Source organism: Calonectris borealis, chromosome 5 (assembly GCF_964195595.1).
Source record: "Calonectris borealis chromosome 5, bCalBor7.hap1.2, whole genome shotgun sequence".
In the NCBI taxonomy this organism is placed as follows: Eukaryota; Metazoa; Chordata; class Aves; order Procellariiformes; family Procellariidae; genus Calonectris; species Calonectris borealis.
This window is the reverse complement of record NC_134316.1, coordinates 19,284,004-19,305,746: the sequence shown is the minus strand read 5'-3', so window position 1 is coordinate 19,305,746 and position 21,743 is coordinate 19,284,004. Positions and strand designations below refer to the sequence as shown.

At 37.3% G+C, this 21,743-nt stretch overlaps 1 protein-coding gene across 14 annotated transcripts in view; it reads right to left on the bottom strand.

Moving 5' to 3' along the window:
- TTC7B (tetratricopeptide repeat domain 7B) overlaps window positions 1-21,743 on the bottom strand; it is a 149,613-nt gene that overhangs the window by 69,093 nt on the left and 58,777 nt on the right. For 12 of the 14 annotated variants that reach the window (XM_075151276.1, XM_075151288.1, XM_075151274.1 and 9 more), the window contains 7 exons: window positions 17,596-17,659; window positions 11,481-11,618; window positions 8,097-8,180; window positions 6,797-6,901; window positions 5,356-5,473; window positions 5,099-5,156; window positions 1,145-1,217 (listed from right to left, as the gene is read on the bottom strand). In XM_075151276.1, coding sequence (XP_075007377.1) covers window positions 1,145-1,217; window positions 5,099-5,156; window positions 5,356-5,473; window positions 6,797-6,901; window positions 8,097-8,180; window positions 11,481-11,618; window positions 17,596-17,659 — 640 coding nt within the window. Of the gene's footprint in view, window positions 1-1,144; window positions 1,218-5,098; window positions 5,157-5,355; window positions 5,474-6,796; window positions 6,902-8,096; window positions 8,181-11,480; window positions 11,619-15,702; window positions 16,595-17,249; window positions 17,397-17,595; window positions 17,660-21,743 lie in introns of those variants that run through there. The other 2 variants (XM_075151286.1, XM_075151287.1) reach the window with 2 other exon arrangements.

The window sequence follows — 21,743 nt, the reverse complement described above, 5'->3', positions numbered from 1 at the left end:
ACTCCTGTAAGACACTACTGAGAAGTTTAAAATGGACCTGATGCTCTACAGTGAACGGTAAAAATTAAATAATATATTAGTCCTGGAAAATAAGATACAAGTTTTATTAAAACAGTTCCCTTCAGCACTTTAAAATATTCACTTACTATTCTTTTTCAAGTATTGGTTGTATTTCTATATGATTTTGAAAATATTTTAATTGTAACACATTAACTAAAATGTATAGCTAGACTGCAACAGTACAGTAACTTTTCTTCACATGGAATTTCATCATCTTTTCTGCTGCCTGTTCTTTTGCTCAAAATAAGTACACTAAGTGCTAAACCCAGGAAATTTAATTAAGCAACATGAGAAGTTTAGAATTCAGAAGTACAGTCATAGCCTGATACTGAAAAATATTTTGTGCAATTAAAGTGACAATCCATTCCACTCTAATGTGACATAGTCCAATGTCTCTGCTACTCATTAGTAATGAAAAGTAGTCACTTAGAGCATGTAAACTACTGTGCTCAAAACTACTTCCTAAAATAAGCATCACACAGGAAAAGGCTTACCATGACATATACAAAGCTGCTCCACAATATCCAAATTCATGTGATATATGATAGAATCCTAAATCCCTTAAGCATAACAGCTGTACAAGTTGGACTGAGCTCTGATCTCTTTTATAACTTTAAAATATTTTCCAGTTTTCTTACACACATTACAAAATTTTTGTAATTTTGTTCACAATAACCAAACCTCCTACCTCCTAAGCACTATCAAGATCCTTAAAGACTAGATTCAAGAGTCCCACTCTCCAGATAACCAGTCTGAGCAGAGATTACACATAACAGGCAAAAACACGGTGAAAATTGACTTTTTTTTCTCTCCATCCAGCAACATAAATGCTGAAACAAATAAATTGAATGACATGTCTTAGTTCTAATCCTAGAGCTGGAAATATTGGGGTAGAACTCTGGAGAAGTGCACAAGACTGAAGGCGTTCAGAGTTAATATGTCAGGGTTTTTTTCCATAGATATGCATATATGCACAAGGAAAACCAGGTTTTTATTGAAGAAATCTTCATCTGTATCCATCAACAGATACAAATTCTAAACTTCATATGACAGTGTGAGGCTATGCTTTTAAAACACAACTAACCTGTCTGGATATGGCGAGCTGCAGTGCCAAGTAAAATGCTGCCAGATGATCTGTTGGAGATAAACTGTGAGCCCTTAAAAACAAAGAAACAAAACAAGAAACCAGTGAATTTTTCCCCTGTTAATACACGTTAGACATATACACAAGCGCATACATATCCATGTACCCATATTCAGATCTCTTCACTACACGTATGCTCATATTTTGATATAAGTGGTATTCATTCCAGTGACTTTTCTGTCACTTTTAATAGAAAACAATTATGTCATTTTTAATAGAAATTAAGTAATTTCAGTATAAATCTTAAAAATGAGCAATACAAAATGATTCTTCAATTAAAATATACTCCTAAACAAACACTACATGTAATTATCTAAGACAAGGAAAAAAAAAAACCCACACCAAACAAAACCAACATGCCTTCAAAGACAAGAATTATGTCATCGGCATGAGGGGTACCCAAGCAATTGCACTGACCCTGACCAGGACGGTTCTGAAGCACAGAACTCAAAGAGGATGAGTAGCAGCAAAGTAGATCAGAGTTTTGTTCATTCTTCAGACTCCCAAAGTTTAAGCACATTTTCAGTCCAGCATACTAAGCCTCCTAGGAAGGCAGCTACTTCTTGGCTTTGAGTTGCTTTGAGATTTAGTAGAGCACCTTGCTATGTAGCAATGTAAAAAAATCTAGGCCGGACAGCTTCTTCATCATAGCTTTATAGTGAAAGGCAGCATAAGATCTGACTCATCATGAACCTCTGTCTTCTCAAGTCCAAAGAGACTCCATTAACTTAGCAACTACACCTAACACATATCAAAGTAGTTTAAGTTATTAGGAGACAGTTTCACATTTTGTTAAATTTATCTCTAAATTGGAGATTGGAGTCAAATATGAAGCCTAAGAGGGTCCAGGACCAGCCCTTCTTAAAATTTAAGTTCACAAATTAAGCAAGACTAAGTGAGAACAAGAGATTTTAACTTAGAGAGTACTTGTTCAGCCACTCAAGCTTCAGCTAGTGAAAGAATAAAGCTGTTACTATCTATCAACTATTTGGCGAGTTCTGTGAAACGTCAATTCACACCAACCACAGGAAAAGCACTAAGAGTCTTCCAAAATAATAAAAAAAAATAGTTAGTGAAACAAACACCCTCTCAGCACTGTGCAAAGACGGCAACAAGCACCTTCTCAAATGGCCACGATCACAAACTGGCAGCCTTGAAATCTCGCATAGGCAAGGGTCCAAAACATAACTGTATTTCCTCAGGACCTCTACTTCTTCAGGAACTGGTCCTCTAGATAAGTGATTAAAAAACTCACAAAAAAAAAAAAACCACCACAAACAAACAAACAAAAAAACTTGGCAGATCAAAATAGTGAGCCCAGTACAGCTGCTTGTTTTATAAACCGTGTAGGAGATGAATGGAGAATTTCAACTTCCACCTCCTGGAAAACATTTATTTTTAAGATGTGGGAAGAGAAAATGGGCATGACTCTGGTATGCTGAGCATAGCATACGCTCCATGGTAACAAATTTTCGGTAACATCCGATACCTATGTTATCAACACAAGGAACCAGCAACATTATCAACCGCATTGAAGTGTATTTCCAGTACAGCTGATATATCAGGTGTGAGTCTCTCTAAGAACACAAGTGGGGAAACATGTTAATATGCAGAACAATCACCTTTCAAAACATACTTTTTCCCTTCTCTTAGAAGGTAGCTGTGGGATTTTTGATATGCAGAAACTCTGTTCTTTTCAAGGGCCAAATCATTCTATTCAAGATTCTGTGTGGAGTCCAAGCTACTCAAATCAGCAATATCACTAACAGCAATATTAGCAATTCACTAGAGTTTTCAAAACATATACCCTGCACATTACTAAAACCTCCGAAAGATACTAATTAAAAGCCTGTACAAGTTCGTTCTGAGAAAGGCCAGCAGAAAGGATGAACATAAAACTTAACATCAATACCTTGGAACATGCCCTTAAAAATACAAAACATTGTTTCTAAGAGGTTGTATCAACTGCAAAAAGAAAAGAACAAAGAAAACCCCAAAGCATCAGAAAGTTGCATAGAAATCACATGCAATTAATCCTCATGTTCCCAAGACTTTCTGTGTATAAATTTATATTCTGCTAGTTAGCACAAATATTTCAAAGCTTCGTATCACTACAAAACTGAAGTTCCACTCAACCTATATAGCTGAAGGACATGTGTAAGGGTTCACTGAAGAGACGCTAGATATGTTTTCAAATTTCAACTGGCACTATTCGCTCCTAGGAAGTCTTCGAAACTGAACAGTTAAGAAGGTATCAAGAAGCTTATTATTCAAATGTAGAGAATGAAACAGAAAAGTTCCTGGGTGAGAGACAACATAACACAACCAAGCAACAATATCTGAACAGAGAGTGTGAAAGAGTAATTTCACAGTAATAAGCAGCTGAATATCGTTTGAAAAATAGTTCTCCTAACCTACTGAGTATTGCTTATAGTCTTTTAACTCAAACGACTTATTCTTTTTCTAGAGTAACCTAATAAAATATTATCACAATAAGCAATATGCTACCTATAAAAGCATCCTCATGTTTACGGGTGGTCAAAACACTGCACAACCTCAAACCTCAGAAAATGGAAATTTTCCAGACAGATCGATAGCAGGGAACAACTCTCAGAATTTTGGGAATCGCTACACTAAACTGGAGAGTAGAGTCCGCAGGCACTGAACTGGAATGGACTAGCTTCAGGCTATGGTTCATTTCATCCCTTGCTGTTTCAAAGAATCAGCAGAAGAAAGCAAATCACTATTAGAACCTCAAAAGTAGTGAATGGGTAGAAATGGTTAGCACAGTATTTTTGAAACAGTGATGATAAGTCAGTGTTAAGAGGGATGGGTGAAGAACTGAGATATAAAGCAGGAGGTAGAAAGTTCAGTTTCAACATGGAGAAAGAATGCTGATGTAATAAAAACTATTAAAACATTAAGGAACAGGAAGAGCAAAGATACGTTAAAACATATTTACATACAGAGGAATAGTTAAGTCAGAAAAAGGAAAGACCAATACATACCAGCCTCACTCTAAAGTTACCTGCAAAACACTTTTTCAACCCTAACCCCTCAGATACAAAATCACCAACAAAAATACCAGACTTTGCACTCACATTAATGCACAAATCAGTTTCCCTGAAGCATTCAGGCCTGTGTCTCCAAAGTAGGGTTTTCAAGAATATATAAACATAAAAAGAAACATATTTAGACATCGCAGCACCTCTGCCAGCTTTGCCATCAAGATTTGTTTCTTCTATAATTAGGGTAGAGATGTTCTTATTCACCTGTTTATTGTCATTTCATTTGCAGAGTCAAACCCTTGAGAATGAACTACTGTCGTCCCCAACAGCGCTACTTCTGTGTAAGGCACTTGGAAATTAGGGCATTTGCGTTGTCACTGCCTGTTAAATCTCCAGATAGAATTTTTTCTTCTTCCCCCTAGCTTACTACCTAACTACCTGCATTTCACCCCTCATCCACAGCAGCAGGGCCTCAGTTATCGCAGTGCCTCTACAGAGATAATTGCAAAACCCTGCTATATAATCTGTTCAGCAACCAACTCTTCTAGAAACACCATCACATTGAACCATGACTTGAAACCTTGCATCATACCATCTTCCCTTCTAGATCAGAACAGAATTCTCCTTTGAGTAAATAATTTATACTAGAGAGCCACAGAAATATCTTTAAAATGAAATAAAAGGAAATGTTTAGAAATCAATTCAGATATTTCTGACAGAAAATGATGAAGTAAATGCTAAAGAAATACATTCTGTACTCATGAAGGCAGACTCCCAGATGTGAAATCCTTATTACACAATCTTTTACAGGTCCCTCTTTTTAACACATAATAAAGCTTTTCACTACATACAGCAGAATGAAATGAAAACATTAACACCCACTCACCTCTGAAATGCAAGAAGAGCCTTTCTCTGCAAGACCTCCTGCATCCCTCGCAAAGATGCTGAAAAGGATATATTTAAATCAGTGATACGCAAGATCAAGAGATTTCATTCCACATGCTCATTGAAGAAGTTTTAATACATTGACTGATAAAAACCGATTGCAAACAGAAGCTTTAATTTTAAGTCTAGCATTCTGCTAGGTATCCTTTTTCAGGCAACGTGGGAATTTCCAAATGTGAATGTTTACTCTTATCTTACCATCAGTAGCCTGCAGACTGTAAGTCAATCCCAGTGCCAAGTAGCCTTTTGCTTTGAACTCTGATGTTTTGTCCCCAAGATCAACAACTGTTTTGGCAAATCTTTCAGCTTCTTCCAACTGAAAATATTATAAAACATCCATGTAAGTCTAAAACGAGCTAAAGCTTACATTATAATGAGAAGAACGCACAGCACGTGTATTATGCACACTGAGTCTGTTGAAATCTCAGCCATGATTGCTTTTAAGGACTATTTCGTTTTTCATTAGAAAATTAGTTTTCCTGCTAAATCCTGAGTAAAGAACACAGATATAAGCTGAAGCACCGACTCCTATGGTTAAAAGAAACTCTGGCACATAACACACAGAGCATTCTAAACTTCCTGTGGTTTTGCCATTTTTCTTTTGACTTTTTTTTTTTTTTAAAAAATAAAAAGGCATTTCTGGTCCATATATTCCATCTACCATTTTTGCATTTCATAAATAGAGTTCTTGCCCCATGAACCATTTCTTTAGGAAAATCAATTACAAGAACTATGGCTCCAACCCTGCAAAAAAAAGCATAGCCATGCAGAACTCTGCATCACATATAGTAGTGCTGAATGTATGAGAACTCATAAATAAAGAAACATGTAAAAGATCAGGGTTTAACTGCACACTCATGCTAGCACACTATTTAACAATCTAGAAATAAAAAAAAAAATTTGAATCCATTCCAGTAAATGTAAATGCTAAGTACAGTAAGCTACTCCATATAGAGTCAATCCATAGGGAACAATTTACAGAACTAGGATCTACATTAATTATTAAGACTGTATTTTTGTCAGACTCAGCAAGTCATGTTTCTGCTACTGCACTATTTTGTCAATTTCTGATTGTGACCTTTCCCTTCTCTTTTCCTCCTAAAAATTACACGTGTATCTTGAAAACCACACGATGTTCGTTGATCACCTTAATGTTTTTTGTACAGATACACTAATTTCAAGGTTATCTAAAATACAACTCCAGTAACATTTTTTAAAAAGACATTGTCCCTACTAGGAATTCATAAACATGGTATCATCAGAAGAGTCTCTTGAATATAAGAGATTTGTCTCATTATCTTCCGAAAAAAGTTATTTTCCTCTTGCACAGAGGAAACAGAAATCTAAGTTGCATTTTTAATCTCTGTGTGCCAACGTTTCAATTTCTAATACATTTTTAGCTGTGTCTTAGATCAGTATCAAGAATACTACCTTGATGAACATAACCATTGCTGTCAAATATTTTAAATTAGCCATGCAAACAGGGATGCACATGTGCATATATGTATCTGTGCTGTATTTTCAGAGATGACCAAATGCATGTAATCACTGTGCAAAAGTATTGCTACATCCCTAAACCAAGATTTTGTTGCCTTTTAGCACAGCTCTTGCTGAAAAGTCAAAGAATGGCAAAGCTTACCCAGTGGAGAGATCCCATACAGAGCTTTGCAGCAAGCAGTGGAATAGTTGCATCATCTGGTTTCAAACGTATACATTCCTTCAAGACTTTAACAGCTCGAGCAGACTGTTAAAAACATTTTCCATTGAAATTACTAAAAGGATAAATATGTTTCACAGATAGAAGATTCCTATTTCCATCATTTACTTTATTCCCATGTGAAGGAGACATTACTAAACATTTTGTTGGCAATTTGTCACAACTCCTCATGCAAGTGAAACACAAGACTTTAGGCACTGCTGTCATTGTTTAACCCCTATGAACTATCATTAAGTGTCCCCAGTGAAACATTTGCCCAGAATATAATTCCAGTGGTACCTGATTCAGAAAACAGTTTTGAGATGCATTTAAAACTTTGCTAGGCCTGTAAGCTCACAACATTTGAGCCAGGCAAATGAAAGAGCAGGAACAGGACAGAGTCTTCACAATAAGCAGTGTTTTAATGCTGTTTGAGAGTTACAACAGCACTTAGGAATAGCTCTGATACAAGATTGTATAACAGGGTGGCACTGCTCCTCTTTTTTTAATTCACTTGCCTCTATCCAATCACAGTTTAGAAGATAACTCTAAGTAAACAGAGAATGGGAAGAAGAATCAAGCCCCTCCAGAACGAATGTGCTTCTAAAAATATTTTCTAAAGAAAATACAAGTAATTCCTTTTCTGATCTTTTAGAAAATTAGTATTGTTTATATTACATAATGCATGTGATTTATTTCCTGTAACATGACAAGGAAAACCTGAAAATAGAAGATAGCATAGAATGATAACATAAGTTCCTAGGTTACATAAAATTAAAAAAAAATCCAACTCACTTTAATTGCACAGAATACACAGTCTCAAAGACAGTAATATTAAAAAAAAGACACAATCAGAAATTCGCAAAGAAAAAAAAAGCAAGACCATCATGAATCACCATTAACTTGTACCGAAGCATAAAATTTGTTCATCAAAACAGCACTTAAACAAGGTTGTTACTGGATAATACGGTCTGGTATAATTCACTACTTATATTCAATTAGCTTAGCTTAAGCTTGTTGGCAAGATAGTTATCATCACCTTTCAGTCTTCCTAAGTTAGAAAGTATTGAAATAACAACATTCTTTGTACAGCACTAGGCACAAATTCAGGAGTACAGTCTACTTAGCTGATTTAAGGATTAGAATTATTTTCAAAACCACTACAGATTAAAATTATGGAAGTGCCAAAAGTCGTTATCAAAAGCCATCAATACAAGAATTACATCCAAAAATTAAGACTTACTTTTCCTGCTGCCATCAAGGACAATGCAAATTGATACCAGAGATGGAACTCTTCAAATGCAAACTTCATGGCTCTTTCTAAACACTAATTTTGGGGGGAAAATTGTTATTTAAGGGCATATTCTTCAATTATTACGAAGATATACTAGTATAAAAATTTTCGTATAGACTCATACCTGAAATACATGCAGTTAAAAATTTAAATAATTCAAATATATTAAGTGAAAACAGCTGCCAGATTCTATATGGAAAAAAAGAATTGAACAGAAAATTGATTTCCCACTTATTACGTTTGTTTAAATACTCTTGCTGGTACTGTCCTATTTAGTCTGAAAGAAGGAATGATAAATATCAGCTTACTGAAGGTATAACTTCAAAAGGCAGGAGATAAGTCTTAAGTGAAAATGAAAATTGTATGCACACTCTTCCTAAACTGTAAACAGCAATGGCACGACAAGTACTTATCAGTACCTTAAAAACAGAGGAAAAGGTTCACCTGACAGTATTATTTCTATTTTTAAGAATTTTAACTTCACACTCAATATTCTGCTGAGATTTTCAAATTAATAACTGAATGCCAAAAGGAAATTAATTATTTACTATACTGAGATTAAACATATTAAATTAGCATTAAATTATATGCTAATTTTGAAGGTTTCATATCTGCTGTTGTCAGTAAGAATTATTTCATTTTGCTATGCTCATTTTTACTAAAGAGGCCAGCTCCAGACTGAAGCTATAACAGCTCCACTACAGCAATTATAATTAGCTCACAGAGAATGAAGCTGGCAAAAAATTACATGCCTATTACATAACCGAACAGAATATTTTTACATTTCTGAATTTGTGTTTATTGTAATACTTAGTATACTAAGTATTGCAATATATAAAAAAGTATTTCATATATAAGTATTACATATATATTTTATATATATATGTATACTAAGTTATAAAAGTTTCAGACTATGGGCCGCAGGATTTGAGGGCAGATATCCTCTAACCACTCACTAAACTGTAAGAGCTTCTTGAAGTTTATGTTTTCCGCTGTTCTTTGGATGACAAGAACTGGAACAAGTGAGATGATGTAACCATTTCCTGATAAGCTCCTGCTGCAGCTGAATATCTAGAGTATCTGTAGGCTAAAATAAGTATTGTCTATTGTATCAGGTCTTCATAACATGATTTTTTTCATGTTTAGAATAGTTACTTTATGGACATAAAATAAATACATTTTAATTATTCTGTATTGAAAAGTATTCTTCAAACATACAGGAATTATTTTCTATTTTTCAAAGAGAACATTTCAAAAGAATATACATGCAATTTTGATGGAATATAACTACAAAGATGCTAGACCCAGATTAAAAAAAAAACAAGAAAAGACCTTAAAACAAGCCTTAGGTAGACTTTAGGTGTCAAAACCCAAGGCTTTGAGTGGCTAAAAACCCTCAACTAAGCAGCTGGTCAAACATGGAGACTCTTTAACTTTCCAGAACTTGTGGTTCTGCTTTTGTCTGTAACCAGGATCACCACCAGCAAAAGCAACTTCTAAAAGGCACTGAAACCCAAGATCTAAGTCGAGTTAAAGCATCTTCCATTAGTTAGAACATTCAACTGTGCTCAGAACACAGCAGGAAAAGGAACAGGCAGAGGTACTCATCTGTCAGCTACATGGGCTAAACCAGTCACACAAGCAGTGAGAGAAGCAAGCTCTATGCTCTTCTCCATGTGAGGGGACTGTAAGACTTTCCTCCTACCCTTCAGGGTAATGTCCTAGACTTCAAGATACATAGCTAAGAACACAGATACCTCTACCTTTCTTGGTGAGGCCAAAAAACTTCTCTATTAAGAAAGGCGAGAAGAATTGCAAACGAGAAGCTGCGTCTATTGTGACATAAATACTACCCAAAGTCTCCCAAAGGAGACAGTGGAGGAATCCCAGGAACCTTGATGTTCCCATTAATATAATGGTTGTTTAATATTTAAAAAAAGACAAAAACCCCAAAACAAACAAACAAAAAACCACCACGACACCACAGACAAAATAAAAGAATCAAAACTGGAACCCAGGGCTATAGTACCCCTGCCTACTTACTAGGCTAGTATATAAAAAGGAAAGGTTGCCAGCTGCTTAGAAAAAAGAAATGAGATTTACTTTTTCCAGCTTTTTTTTTTTTTTAACAATATTTGTTGATGTCTATCTTTTAAAAAGTTCTAGACTAAAATATATCTCTTGCAGCTTTGGCACAACCGCCTAAAACTCCATGAAGGTGATAGTGTCGGTAGTGACAAGTAAATGGAAATATTCCTGATTAAATTATGTTGTAGGGTGACAGTCCTGTATGAGCTTTCACACTTCTTAGTTTTGTGAATGACTTTCTGTTGTACTGATTAATACTGACTTGTATGCCCAACTTGCAGCTATGAAGTACTTTCAAGAAGAAGAATACCCGAATTCAGAGCTTAACATCACAGCAAATGCAGATTAAAGGGTGACTATCAACATATATCAGAGAAGAATTGGGGCATTTTTTTCATTTTTATCTTAATAAAAGTCCTCTGTTACGATAGAGAGAAACTATTTCTCAGCAAATCAATCCCTGGGTATGCCTTCCTACCACACATGCTGAAGTATTCCTTCAGGATACCAATAATTAATCATGGTCAACAACAGTATCCTGCTGCTGGGTGAGCACTGTTTTGAGCAGCAGAAAGATCTGCTCTGCCCAAAGACCTGTAGTTGTTTCTCAGGTATAAAACTGTTAACGATACTTGAAAATTTCCTGAAGAATTACATCGCCACAATCTAACAAAACACATGCAAGTTGCATAATCAAATACAAGACATTTGAGACAGAGAACGCACTTTCTTACTGTCCTGAAAAAGTAATACATTTCTGCTTTATCAACTTTTTGTTAAAAGCCATTTTACAAACTACGAGGACTTTGGAGCACTCCAAATATTATGAGGTGTAAAAGAAAGTTTCTTTTAAAATAAAACAGCACAAATCCTTTTTCTAGGTATTTATATCTATCACATATATCCACAACAGCTTTTATCTTTTGCCATTCCTTCCTGCTGTCTCCATTTAATGTGTATCCTTTTAAGCACATCCATGCCCCCCTGCCTAAAAACCACATGAATTGCTGTGCCACTCAACATTTATCACACCTTTCACACAATTTCTATGCTTGACCACCTCAAGTCACTTGTATAAATTTAGACAGTAAAACGTTTTGGGGTGGAAACTACCTACTGTATTTATACAGTAGTTAGAATGACAGCGTCCCATATTTGTTTAGCCCTTAAGTACTACCACAATTAACATGATTAACAGAAATAAGCAATGAAGACACAGTTGAATATTCGCTATTATCAACAAACCTCTGAGAGCATTTCATATTGACCTCTTCTTCCCAAGGCTATAGTAAGTAAATCGTAGACTACAGATGCACTTTGCAAACTGATGATACGATCGTTTTTGTGTTCTGGTATTCTGCTCAGTACAGCATCACGGTTAGCCTGAAACATACCACAAAAAAAGAAACAAAGTCATTCATTGTAATCCTACCTTTTCCTCAAGTAACTACCGTTCTATCCAGACTGACAGTCAGCAGTTGATATAGGTGATACAGAGAGATAGTATCTGCTACTAATTTATAGATAGCAAGAATGACCAATTTGATATATTAGTGGAAAGATTTATGTTTCTATATGGATCTATTTTTAATTACTTGATTCTAATTATATAAATTAGGTAATGCATTTAAAATTATTGAAGAGTTCTGAGAAACCAAATAATGTTTTTTTTAATATAACGTATATTCATTTTTTAAAATTTAATTTTATTTTTTGTATGCAAATAAAACATATTAAGAAGGATCTTCAAATCTTCTATTCCATCTTTTGTAAAATAAGGCAATCAATTTCCTTTCCCTTATTAACATTACGACACTACCCTGTCACTTGTGAGTGGTAACCTGCCCAGGATAACCACACAATCACCTTCATGAGTTACTAGTGAGAAGTGAAAACTGTCCCTGGTTCTGAGCACAGGTTTGGAATCAGGTCATGTCTGCAGTAAGACTTTGTACTTTCAACCCTGTTTTGTGAAAGGCACATTGCAAACCTAATTCCTTAATTAAACTTTCCCTTTCGAGACGGAAGAAAGCTGAGCTAGAACTAGATTAAATTAATTGACCACATTCACAGAGAAATCCTGTTAAAGAGCAAAGGATAAAATTCAAGGTCTCCCAGTAGCTAAGACTACCTATATTCAACTACCCAGTACTTCTCCCACTATACCATCAAGCCCCTGAAAATACCTTATCTTGATATGTTATCTATTTCTAGATTTCTTGATGTTTAATATTCCCATTAGTACAAATGCTAGTATATCTACTGTGACTACATCAGTGGACGTGGGAAGAGCTACGGATGTCGTCTATCTGGACTTCTGTAAGGCCTTTGACACGGTCCCCCACAACATTCTTCTCTCTAAATTGGAGAGATATGGATTTGATGGATGGACTGTTTGGTAGATGAGGAATTGGTTGGATGGTCGCATCCAGACGGTAGTGGTCAACGGCTCAATGTCCACATGGGGATCGGTGACCAGTGGTGTCCTGCAGGGGTCCGTATTGGGACCAGTACTGTTTAGTATCTTCATCACTGACATAGACAGTGGGGTCGAGTGCACCCTCAGCAAGTTTGCAGATGACACCAAGCTGAGTGGTGCGGTTGACAGGCCTGAGGGACCTGGATAAGCTCGAGAAGTGGGCCTGAGTGAACCTCGTCAAGTTCAACAAGGCCAAGTGAAAGGTCCTGCGCTTGGGTTGGGGCAACCCCTGGTATCGATACAGGCTGGGGGATGAAGGGATTGAGAGCAGCCCTGCCGAGAAGGACTTGGGGGTACTGGTGAACGAAAAGCTGGACATGAGCCGGCAACATGTGCTCGCAGCCCAGAAGGCCAACCATATCCTGGGCTGCATCAAAAGAAGCGTGGCCAGCAGGTCGAGGGAGGTGATTCTGCCCCTCTACTCTGCTCTGGTGAGACCCCACCTGGAGTACTGCATCCAGCTCTGGAGCCCTCAGCGCAAGAAAAACATGGACCTGTTGGAGCGGGTCCAGAGGAGGGTCACAAAAATGATCAGGGGGATGGAACACCTCTCCTATGAGGAAAGGCTGAGAGAGTTGGGGTTATTCAGCCTGGAGAAGAGAAGGCTTCAGGGAGACCTTATTGCGGCCTTTCAGTACTTAAAGGGGGCTTATAAGAAAGATGGGACAAACATTTTAGCAGGGCCTGTTGCGACAGGACAAGGGGGAATGGTTTTAAACCAAAAGAGGGTAGATTTAGACTAGATATAAGGAAAAAATTTTTTACAATGAGGGGGGTGAAACACTGGCACAGGTTGCCCAGAGAAGAAGTAGATGCCCCATCCTTGGAAACATTCAAGGTCAGGTTAGACGGGGCTCTGAGCAACCTGATCTAGTTGAAGATGTCATTGCCCATGGCAGGGGGGTTGGACTAGATGACCTCTAAAGGTCCCTTCCAATCCAAACTATTCTATGATTCTATCTGGTAGTTTGAAGTCAGAAGTTAAAGATCCTTCGCTCTTTTCCTCCTCCCCTTTTCTTTTTTTTTTTAAATTAGAAAGAGCATGGCCCCCTTAATACATTTACTTAAATACACTAAATTTTAATGGGCAGTTTATTTCCCCCATTTTCAGAGGGGAGGAATGACATACATTAAGAGCTAATAAATTGTTTCTCTGTTTTAACAGGATAACATTTTAAGCATATTAATACTCAATACATGATTCAGAGAGATACATGGAGCATAAAATGCACAGACATTTCAGGATTTATCAACTGAATAATCCACAGCTTGGTTTGAAAACACATACCCCCGCACATGCACCCCAAAACAGACATTTTGCTTTATTTTGATCAAGAAGTCTTTGGCTTTTCCTTTCTACACTGCATAAATATTTTGTCAGCTTCAAGAACTTCTTCCTTTTTAACTCCACATTTAATCATTGTTTTACTCAATTCCTTGCAAGTACACAGCAAGCTATGAACTAGCACTTCTTGTGAAAAAATGGCTGACAATGCCAAAGCAGTGTTATAGGAGAGGATCCTTTGTAAGTATTAAAAATATCTTATACATTTGAACAATCATTTTCTGCATAATTATAAACCAGAATGTACGAACAAACTTAAGCGCTCAGTGTTTCAGAACTGCCACGGTCTCAGACACAATAAAGAGACAATCAGTTAAGCTGCAGTGCGTCAGCTGGCCACACTTACCCTATACACACTTTAAGCCTGAGGCAAACGCAAGCAGTATAACTTAGTTCACCCACAGTGGAAGAAAGGATATGCTCAGACATTTTACCATCAGCTAAGAATAAAAACATAAAGCTGAGCCCAGGAGGTGATGATCAGTGGAATGTCTAGTTGGAGGCTGGTAACTAGTGGTTTACCCCAGAGATTGATACTGGGCCTGATCCTGTTCAAAATCTTCATTAATGATCTGGATGATGGGGCAGAGTGTACCCTCAGCAAGTTTGCTGATGATACAGAATGAGGAGGAGGAACTGATATGCCAAAGGGCTGTGCTGCCATCTGGAAGGACCTCAACAGGCTGGAGGAATGAGCTGACAGGAACCTCATCAAAGGCTTCAACAAAGACTTGGAAGTGCAAAGTCCTGCTCCTGGGAAGGAACAACCCCATGTGCCAGTACATGCTGGGGGTCACCCAGCTGGAAAGTAGCTTGGCAGAAAAGGACCTGGGGGTCCTGCTAGACACCAAGTTGAACGGGAGCCAGAATGGGCCCTTGCTGCAAAGCAGGCTAGTGGTATCCCAGGCTGCATGAGCAGGAGTGTTGCCAGCAGGTCGAGGGAGGCAATCCTTCCCCTCTATTCAGCACTAGCGAGGCCACTCCTGGACTACTGGGTCCAATTCTGGGCTCCCCAGTACAAGAGAGATATGGAACTACTGGAGACAGTCCAACAAATGACCACTAGGATGAATAAGGGACTGGAATATCTCTTCTATGAGGAAAGGCTGAGAGAGCTGGGACTCTTCAGCCTGGAGAATGCTCGGGAGGGAACATTATCAATGTGTACAAATACCTGAAGGGAGAGTACAAAGAAGATGGAGCGAGGTTCTTTTCAGTGGTGCCCAGTGACAGAACCAGAGGCAATGGGCACAAAATGAAACACGGGACGTTCCCTCTGAACTTCAGGAAACACTTTTGTACTGTGAGGGTGACAAAGCACTTGGCACAGGTTGCCCAAGGAGGTTGTGGAGCCTCCCTCCTTGGAGATATTCAAAAGGCGTCTGGACACAGATGCAGCCTGCTCCAGGTGGCCCTGCCTGAGCAGGAGGGTTTGACAAAATGACCTCCAGAGGTCCCTTCCAACCTCAATCATTCTGTGATTCTGTTACTACAGCTCAGCTGACAGGCAGCAACACGTACACACACTGTAACGTGAAGACATCAGTCCTTCAGATCCCACCTTTCTACTCATTCCTGTCTAGATAAGGAAAGGCTAGTCTATACTTCACAAGTGTAACAGCTAGAATACAAGGACATCTTACAGTAAGAGTGATGGCAGAGTTGCAGCTGACTTTCCTCATTATGCATGACAATACACTGTAGCAGCAGTCATGTGGCTAAAAGAGACATTTTGTACTCTGAAATGTACCTATAAGAGAATTAGCACACTTGAAAAGCACAGAACTATCTGTCCCAGAGCATTTCTTTCATAAATACTACGATTTAAAACTTACTCAAAGCATCCTTTCTGAATTCAGAAATTAAGGGAACTCAAGGTGACACAAAAGTAGCATTTGTAATCCACTAGCAAGATTCTATTTTCTGGATATATGTTGCACTAGATCTAATCCAAATGAGAAGTTATGATGTTAGAGTACACCACTTCCCTGAAATTAGAAGTATGATTTAGGGCTTCTTTATACACAGTGATTTGATTACTTTTACTTACACAAAATGCTACTTAAATGTCAGGTCCTCATTCTGTTTTCCAATATTTACTTGAATAAATACTTGAAGGACAGGTCTTGACACCTTATCTGTGTTTTTACTAATTCACAGACAATGCAAGGAAGGGATCATACTACTTTAATAACACAATACCATCTCAAAACACCAATGATTACTCAATCTTCTGTAACTGTTCTTATTTCTTTCCCAAACACTGGTTTCAAAATCATAAATCACATACTACTTCATAACTACTACAGCTAGAAAGTTAGCATGCTGAAGTAAGAGTTCTCAACTCTCAGAGAGAAAACTTCATAGCGATGAATATTTTTATGCTCAATCTTCCCCTTTCCCCCCTCCAAAACTAATTTGAACAAATGGCTTAGCCAAAGCAAGTCAGTCATGTGAAAGATTTTATATTCCCCCAAAACAAACTCTCTTGCCTCAGATAATCTGCAATAATTACTTGTAAAGAAAAAAAATATTGAAAGCTTGCTAAGGGTATATGCTCTACAGCAACAAGCATTTGATATAATTAGGCAGTGTCATGGTGTCGTGGTTATGAGTATGTGTTTGCCACTTTAAAATAGTTCTAATAGGACAACGTTCACTAAAATGTTCTGATCCTATTTAACTGTATCAAAAAAGAAATTATGCCAGAGCATGAAAGCATTTGAATCCCCTATAGAACTTAAAAGACTAAGCCTCATTGGTGTGCAGTGAGACAGACTACTATATGATGCCTGAGATTCTAGAGGTTCCACCCCTCCAATTAGAAAAACAGCAAAAATTCCAGCTTCAGCTTTTCATTTCTGCCATTTGAGCACATATAACTGACCTGGTATGAGAATGTCAGTACATGGCAGTTGACAGATGACTAGTAAAATCATACTAGAGGAAAATATGAAAGGCTGATAAAAGACACAACTAGGCCATTGAAAGGAATCACCTACTGAGGAAATGAGGACATTAAAAAAAAAAAAATCCAGTAGGAAAGGCTGAATGCCAGTATCATTAAAAGTCATTTACAAATTTGAGTGACATCTAAGATTTAATGCACAATGGAAAATACTTTTTGGCTATGTTTATTATGCTCATCTAGTAGTCTTTGATTTGGTTTTTACAACAAAAAAAACCTTACATTTTGAGTCTCTGTGAATGGCAACCAGCTGGTGTAACAGTGGTTCATACTGATAAATGATGCCAAATGAAAGACCTGGCTTTGTGTTCACCTGTCTATGGTTAGAAGGAGGCTAAGTTCAGCCACTCTAAAGGAGAAAAACTCCTATTCATAACATTTGCAGACCTCATCTTGCTGGCTCAGAGGAACAGAAGCTTGAGTTTCAGAAGTAACTGCCTGCTTTCCTAACAGAGAATAAAACACAAGTCATAAAGTAAGGCATGACAAAAAAAGTTCTATTTTCATTTAAAAAAAAAAAGGAAAACACACACATACAGCACAAGCACATTCACTCTTTTTTACGTACCATAGATTCACTAATAAGCAGCAACAGTAAGGCTTCTTCTGTATTTTCTTGAGGACAAAAGATGCTGTTCAAAACAAGAATTTAATTATTTAAGCAGAATACATTACTTTTAGGAGTAGCTTACACAAATATAGTAAGAGTACTGTAAAAACTGGAAAATTTCCAGAAAAGAGAACAGAGAATAACTTGCATAGAAAAAACGGTTGGTTAAAATGCATTTCTTTGCAATGCTCTAAATTTGCATTTCAGAAAAGTTGGCCAAACACAATAAGAGAACAAAAACACCACAGCTCTCAGAGTTGAAAACATTCAAATATCCCAAAACGGCACATAATTTGACAACTGTAAAAACTGTACCCATAGTTTAACTAGCCTCTGGCACCTAATCTATGTGAGCTGAGTCTATATCACTGATTCAAAGGTTGGCAACAAGAAACTCTCTCACAGAACAAGGTAACTTTTGTATTTTAGGCAATATGTGGATAATTACTTCTATTAGTCTTTCATCAGATATGCTTGAGAATTGTTTTCCTGATGCATTCAATAGATGTGAATATTTTTAAATAGAGCCATGGCAATCTCTGCCTCCTTGCCATAACCACTGTTACTTCCAAGCACTTAAAATATTAATGAAGTACACTTCCTTATGACTTAATACTGAAGGTTTGCATAGGACTAGTTTGCAAACTTGTCCTGGTTTTGGCTGGGATAGGGTTAAATTTCTTCCTAGTGCTGTGTTTTGGATTTAGTATGAGGAGAAGGTTGATAACACAGAGATGTTTTCAGTTGTTGCTAAGTGCCCTCCTAGTCCAAGGACAGCTCCCGTGCCTACTGACTGAGCTAGGTACACAAGATGGGAGGGAACATAATCAGGACAGCCAGCCCAGCTGGCTAATGGGGTATTCCATACCATGTGACGTCATGCTCAGTATATGAACGGTAGGCGTGATCCAGGAAGTAGCGATTGCTACTTGGTTATCGGTCAGCACGGGTGGTCAGCAATTGCATTGTGCATCACTCATTTTGTATATTCTATCATTATTTATTATTATTATTTTCCCTTTTCTGTTCTATTAAAATGTCTTTATCTCAACCCACGAGTTTTTCTCACTCTCACCCTTCCAATTCTCTCCCCGTCCCACTGGGGGGGCGGGGGGAGTGAGTGAGCAGCTGCGTGGTATTTGGCTGCCTGCCGGGTTAACCACGACAAAACTTTACCGCTTTCTCTGAACACTGGATGCTTTCTGAATACTTTTCTATGCTGGCGGACAGACAACAGTAATCTGCATTGGGTACATGACTGGTAGGAATTCATTCATTCATCCTTTCTCTCACACACATACACAAACAGTGACTGCGTTTTAACTCTCCAGATTTCTTTCTCTAAACTGTTTCTGAATTAGCACAAGTACTATTTCCTGTTTTCAGACCAATACATCCACAATTAACTGTTTAAATGTAGAAAATAATTTCTTGTTGTTAATAAGGAATTCCTGTAGTTCCAAGGGTGCTTAAACTACAACAAATTACAGATGGGAAGCTAAACTTGTCTGAGATTAAAACATCTTTTGGGTTTTTTTAAATGCACTAGAAACTTAAGGAGTAATTAAATGCCTGAAACATAATGGAAACTAAAACACATCTGAACTCCAGGCGGTTTGAAAGCAAGATTGTGAATGTACTGTGGTAATATACAGCAGGTAAGAGCCCAGAGCAGTTGTTTTATTGTTGGATTTTTATTTTTTAATCAATGCAAGTTGCTCACAAGACAGAAAGCAGAATAACGATTGGAAATAGTTGCTGGAGAAATTACTTTCTTGGAGAAAAAAGGGAAGTTGCCCCAAAGAGTACTACTAAAAAGTCACTTATCAAAATGAAAGCAAATGTTATTTTCTCCTACAACTTTGAATATATTTTGGTAAATAAGTTGATGTTTGTCTCAAGAAGTGAAGATCCTCTTCATGCAGAAACTACTGGGAAACTCCTTTCTTGTGTATGCAAAAAGCTCAATTCAGTTGACTGAACTCAGACATTTTCTGTGTCTCCTGACAGATGCAGGCATAGGAGTAAAGTAATTCCAAGGTAACAGGGCAGAGCAAAAGAGGTAACTGGAAGCATGAAATGGCTACCAACCAAAGGCAAACCAAGAAGTTTAATGCTTCTTCAGCTGAGAATAAAGAAAACTGAAGAGGCGGTAACAGAGAGATCAACAAAATCATACATGCTATTAGCCAAATCACACTCACCATTCTCAAAAGAACACAGTACACTTAATATAAGACTCAGAGTTGGTGGTCAGATGAATACCTAGGAAGACGTTTCCTACATGTCTGTCTTGCTATTCATTGTCTTAGGTACTTGCTTTCAATCACTGCTGAAGATTAGATACTTGGCTAGACATGTTTTATCTGATCTGGTGTTAATCCCTCTGATGTGACAAAAGAAAAGGACTTAATTACATGCTCTGTTGAAATTGTGGAACTCCTCGCTTGCATGTCCCAAGAACAAGAAAATTACACTGGAAAAAGTCACACTTTTGCCAGGAAGCATGTTTCTACAAAAGGATGAGTTGAGAATGAAGAACATAAGTTTGAAAGACTGAGCCTGAGCATTCTGGATCAAGGAAGGAGAATTGCTAGAAATCTTTGAAGATAAAGGCCATTCTACTTGCTAGTAATAATGACGCCATAATTATTTGGGCTTGCTACTATATAAAGTATTCATTAATAGAAATCTGCAATAAATGCAGCTAAACAACTCAAATGCCTGCAGCGTGACAGTATTTTAGGTTACAATATAAAGATACTGTGAACACTAACACAAAACATCTCTTCAGAATTTAAGGTAGGACTACTTCTATAAGCAATGTACAATAAAAGCAGACTTTTTTTGCACATAACAATAAAGTCACACTATGGAAAAAAAGCTTTCATATTAACTAATAAGGCATATATACTGTGAGAGAGGAACAGACTGTTCCTTAGGGTTTGCTGTGTGAAACCAAGTAGTTTGAATGAGAAAATGTGTGACACTGCATAAAAGAGATTTCCTCGTGTTTGGGCAATAAATGCATACTTTTTAAGTGCAATGATCAAGGTGTATCCACAAACCAGGCATTTCTTTTTACCAAAAAGGTTGCCTGCATGTAGTTTGTTAATTATGTACTTGCGGAGAAACATAGTAGTTATTTTGGCAAATTGAATGTTCAGCTCTATGGCTGCATCTTTTCCTAAAGCTCAAAAGACTGTTTTTTAATGACGTCACATCCTAAACATAGTCAGACAAGACTAAAATTAAAAAACTCACAATGCCTGGGTTTTAATCCTACAGTTGGACAACAATATTAAATAATACTAATACTACTACTAATAATAAATTCTTAGGAGAAGAAGGGTCAAAAATTTAACATGGAACAGACAACAGTCTCCTCAAAAGAGATTCCCAGATCACACCGATTTCACAGAATCACAGAATAGTTGAGGTTGGAAGGGGTGTCTGAGGATCATCTAGTACAGCCCCTCCACTCAAAGCAGGGTCAACTGGCAGGTTGCTCAGGACCATGTCCAGCTGGATTTTGAATATCTCCAGCAATATTCTCCAGACTCCACAATCTCTTCTGTAATTTTTTTTCCTGAAGTTTACACGGAATTTCAATCTTCTCCATCTGCATTACTTAGCACTGTCCTACTATGGCAAATAGCAATCTTGGCTAGATCATTATCTCCACTGCTACAATCTATTTCTCAGTTCTGTGGCTCACAGTGCTTTCCACCATGTATCAAAACAAGCAAGCAATAGTTGTTGACCGTATTAAATATATATTTACAAAATACAAGATCCCACAAGGACTTGCGTGTAGAACACAAGTAGAGCAGTGCAAAGATTGCAGATTATGTAAAACAAGCATGCAACAAAGTTTCATCAGATCAAACTTAGTATCAATGAAACAAAAAATAAATTAAAAAAGACAGTGCCAAATGGTTAAGATTTCACTAGTATGCTTTGACACAAGTACATTACTTTCAGGCAGTAAGCTACACCCAAGGACTGTAATAAAGTGCAAAATTTTGTCAATATATATTTTTGGCACTGTCAGAGTGTGTCTAAGGAAAACAACTTTACCTTAGAAACCATTTTTCATTTGATCA